General features: G+C 38.4%; 1 protein-coding gene across 1 annotated transcript in view; it reads left to right on the top strand.

Moving 5' to 3' along the window:
• Nucleotides 278–3,576, top strand: part of LOC110266911 — a 5,185-nt gene continuing 1,886 nt past the window's right edge. The window contains exons 1-2 of the mRNA XM_021111970.1: nucleotides 278–763; nucleotides 931–1,352. Of these exons, the coding sequence (XP_020967629.1) occupies nucleotides 337–763; nucleotides 931–1,001 (498 nt within the window). The 5' untranslated portion in view covers nucleotides 278–336 and the 3' untranslated portion in view covers nucleotides 1,002–1,352. The remainder of the gene's footprint in view (nucleotides 764–930; nucleotides 1,353–3,576) is intronic.

Consider the following 3,576-nt stretch of genomic DNA (forward strand, 5'->3'; position numbering starts at 1 on the left):
TTTGTGACTTGTTATGATAACAAGAGTTTGAGTTTTATATGCATGACTGTCTGATGATTAATGCTGTTAGGTTACCATTTCATACTTCATGGTATTAGGTCTGGCCAACTTAATACTAATGATTTATGTATATGGGACTACTAATGGGTTACCATAGACGAAATAGAAGAATAGGTAATGTGATTCACGGGGTTTGGGAGCGTTAGAGTTTGTGAAGTTAGCTTTGATTCGACGTATAACCTTTATTCGTGCCACGTGAACTTGTGTTATCTCTTCATTGGCCGTCACTGCCACCGCCCTGGAACACGCCGCCGACGCCGTTGCAGAGAGAAGCGGATGAAGTACCATCGTGCTCCTTGCCGCTGCTGTCGAACAGACTCGTTCGAGAAGAGAGAGTGCCATGAGCCAGGGACGACGCGAGGAAGAAGAGGAGTCGTCGAACCCAGCCGCAGTGTAGCTCGCCATCACCGGCATCTCACCGCCATCGCTATAGAGACCGAACGTCGTCGATCTTCCTGCCGCAACCTTGGAGTCCGCCCCGTCATTGAGGAAGACAGAGATGAGGGAGGAGCTGTGAACACGCCGTGGTGGTTGCCGTCGCCACTGCCTAGGTTCCTGTGGTCCAAGTCGCCATTGATGGAGAAGACGCCACTGAGGAGCAGAGCCTCTATTTCGCGCCAGTCACGACGGAGCTACTACGGATGTTGCTATCTTGCTGCCACTGAAGGTCCATCGCCGCCAATCCACGCCGCTGCTGAAGATGGTAAGCCAAACTGTCGTCCTTGTTGCTGGAGAAGACCACCGGAGTTGCTGTTCTGGCTCTGGTCTATTACTTTATTTGATTCTGTTCCATTTACACACTTCCTTTGTCACTGCCATCCTTGTTAACGATTTAACTTTTTAGTACATTCCTTGTCCTGAATTTTCCAGAGTTGTGTTTGCTCTTGCTTCCTATTCGATTCAAATCCTTTGTCCTGTTGCAACCATCGTCGCTGCCTTAAGAAAATGAGACTGCTATTATTCCAGTTAATGCTCCTGCTGCCGCCGTTTCCTCGTTCTGTTATTATTGTCTAATTGAGGTAAGGCATTCTGGCTCTTGCTTCAATTTGAGTTAGCATGGAGTTTACAGAATTTTTACTATTATCCTATTTGAATTCACCGTTTCTGATTGCTGCCGTGACCACCTCACGATGCTGCTGGTTCTGTTTGAAAATGGCTGCTACTTCTGGAATCCCAGATCGGAGAGGAGAGGAGGCGTGTAACTTTGTCATTATTGCTGCCATGGAAATAGATGCTGGAAACTGCTAATGGAGCAGCTGCGTTTAGTGATTTTTGCGAGTTTCGACTTTGAGGTAGGGGATTTAACGTTTTTAATTTAGAATGCCCACCAAGTTATTTGAATAAGTGCAAATGGTTAACAATGCTTTAGAATTTCTTAATTGTCATGAATGACCTGAAATGCATTTGAAATTTGTTAGTTGTTGTGAATATTTTGAGCTGTGACTGGAATTAAATGTGGCAGTGAATGTCTTTGGGCTTTGTTGTGAGTGTCTAAAGTTGTAATTGATATTGTTTTCTCTGATATGGATGGAATTGAGTTGAATTATAACTGTAGTTGGTGATTGATTTGATGATTGTGCGTACTGAATGTTGTAAGGGATAGAATAAATGGTGTTACTTTTGTTGCTGAGCTTGCTGGTATGAATTGATGAGTTATTGTGTGTTTGAATGATGATGAGTGTATATGGAAAATTATGCTTGGCATAGTGTAGAAAAGAAAAGGTTTAATGATGCTTAAGTACTTGACATCGTGGGAATTATTGATTTTGGGTTCTTGGGCTGTGTTGGCAATGAAGATAATTTTGAATAACTGGAAAGAGGTTAAACGTGTAATTTTGGAAGGGTTATAAGTTCAAATTTGGTTTTTGATAAGTAAGGTTGTTGAAAATGCTTAAGGCAGAATTTCTGCATGCATGACAGTAGAAAGAATCAATTTCTGGGAGCATCCCAGCTCATATACTTGAATGAAACTATTTTTTCATGAAACGTTACTGTGTTTTGAGCATCTCATAAAAAATTCAGAATTTATTGATGAGTATTTTGGGAGAAATGAATTTTTGAAGATTGATGGTTTCTGCAGAAAATTCTGTTTCTTTACTGCAGAAGCACCAACTTCCAACTCACTTAACTTTCAATTATGGTAAGTATTTGAGCTGAAACCAACGGAATTTTCAAGCTTCCTGTGTCCACAATCTTCATTTTAAATTTCATGTCAATATCCTATTTAACCAAGTAGATATATTGAAAAGAGTATGGATAACTCACTGGATTTTGGAAACCGAATTCTAAATGGCCTGGCTGTGTTTGTCACTTCATAACTTTTTCATATGACATGGTATTAATCTGGAATTTAATTCAATAAAAAGCTAAAAGAGTCTTGTTTGAGGTCGTGAATTTTGAAAGGCATTGGGTGGAAACTGGATTTTTAAGGAATTTATCAAACTTACTACTTGCTGCTGTTTTTCTGCATTTTCTTAGGAAACAATAACAGAATTTTAAGAGAGATGGTACAAGTTTTTATTGTGACCAAATTACCTCAACACCAAGTTTCTTGGAATACTAGTTTGTTGAGTTTAATTTTGAAAGAATCCTATGATAAGTGAAAGTTAGTTACGAATTGATGAGGTGAAAGTTGAATTAATGGGTTATGTGGGAATTGTGGGTTATGACCGAACTGTTGGCTATTGTAAATTGTGAATTTTATGATTGATTTGAGAACCTCTTATTTGGTAGTTGTTGAGGACAGGGGGACACTTGTTGAGAAAGAGGGAACCCGTAAGGGTGGTTAAGTCCGAGTTTTAGGGGAGATGCTGCCGAAATTTTCATAAAAATCCAGATTCTGTTTTAAAATATGATTTAGAAAAAGATTTGGACTTGAGAGGTTCTAATTGGTTCTTGATTTATTAAGAAATTGGTGTTTTGAGTTAAACTGTTTAATAAAAGTTCATGTTACCTGATTGATTTAAATATGAAGGGGCCTATGTTTTGAAGTTTGGTTAAAGAAGTACCTTTGGGAGAGTTTCTGATTTAAGAATGAAAAGAAATTGGGTTTTTTTCTTGGACTTAAATAATTTTGGTTTTGAAACTGGTTCAGAACTCTTGGCTTACATGCTTTGGTTTTGATTTTAAATCTTTACTTTAATTTATCTCAACTTAAGCAACTATGATTCCGAGAATTTCTGAAGAGTTTAGTAAATGAGGCAGGTTATTCTTCCCTAAAGTCTTCAGTCCTTGCCAAGGTTGTTGATTAATAACTCTTGATTTCAAAGTGATGAAGCGAATGATTTGAAAATGAGTGATTATGAGTCTTTCAGAAGAGATTTTGAATCTGGCTTGGTTATGAAGTTGTTTGAAAGTTTTGAAAAGAAAATTTACTTAAGAAAAGTGGTTCTTGGCAAGATGTGAACTGAATACATTTGTAATTTGAAAGTGGGCCAAGAATGATTTTTTTGAAATAAGATTTTGAGTCTGATTGACTGTGGATGTTATTGAGAATATGATGAGGCCTGGCAAGGA

The sequence above is a fragment of the Arachis ipaensis genome, chromosome B09 (assembly GCF_000816755.2).
Source record: "Arachis ipaensis cultivar K30076 chromosome B09, Araip1.1, whole genome shotgun sequence".
Classification (NCBI taxonomy): Eukaryota; Viridiplantae; Streptophyta; class Magnoliopsida; order Fabales; family Fabaceae; genus Arachis; species Arachis ipaensis.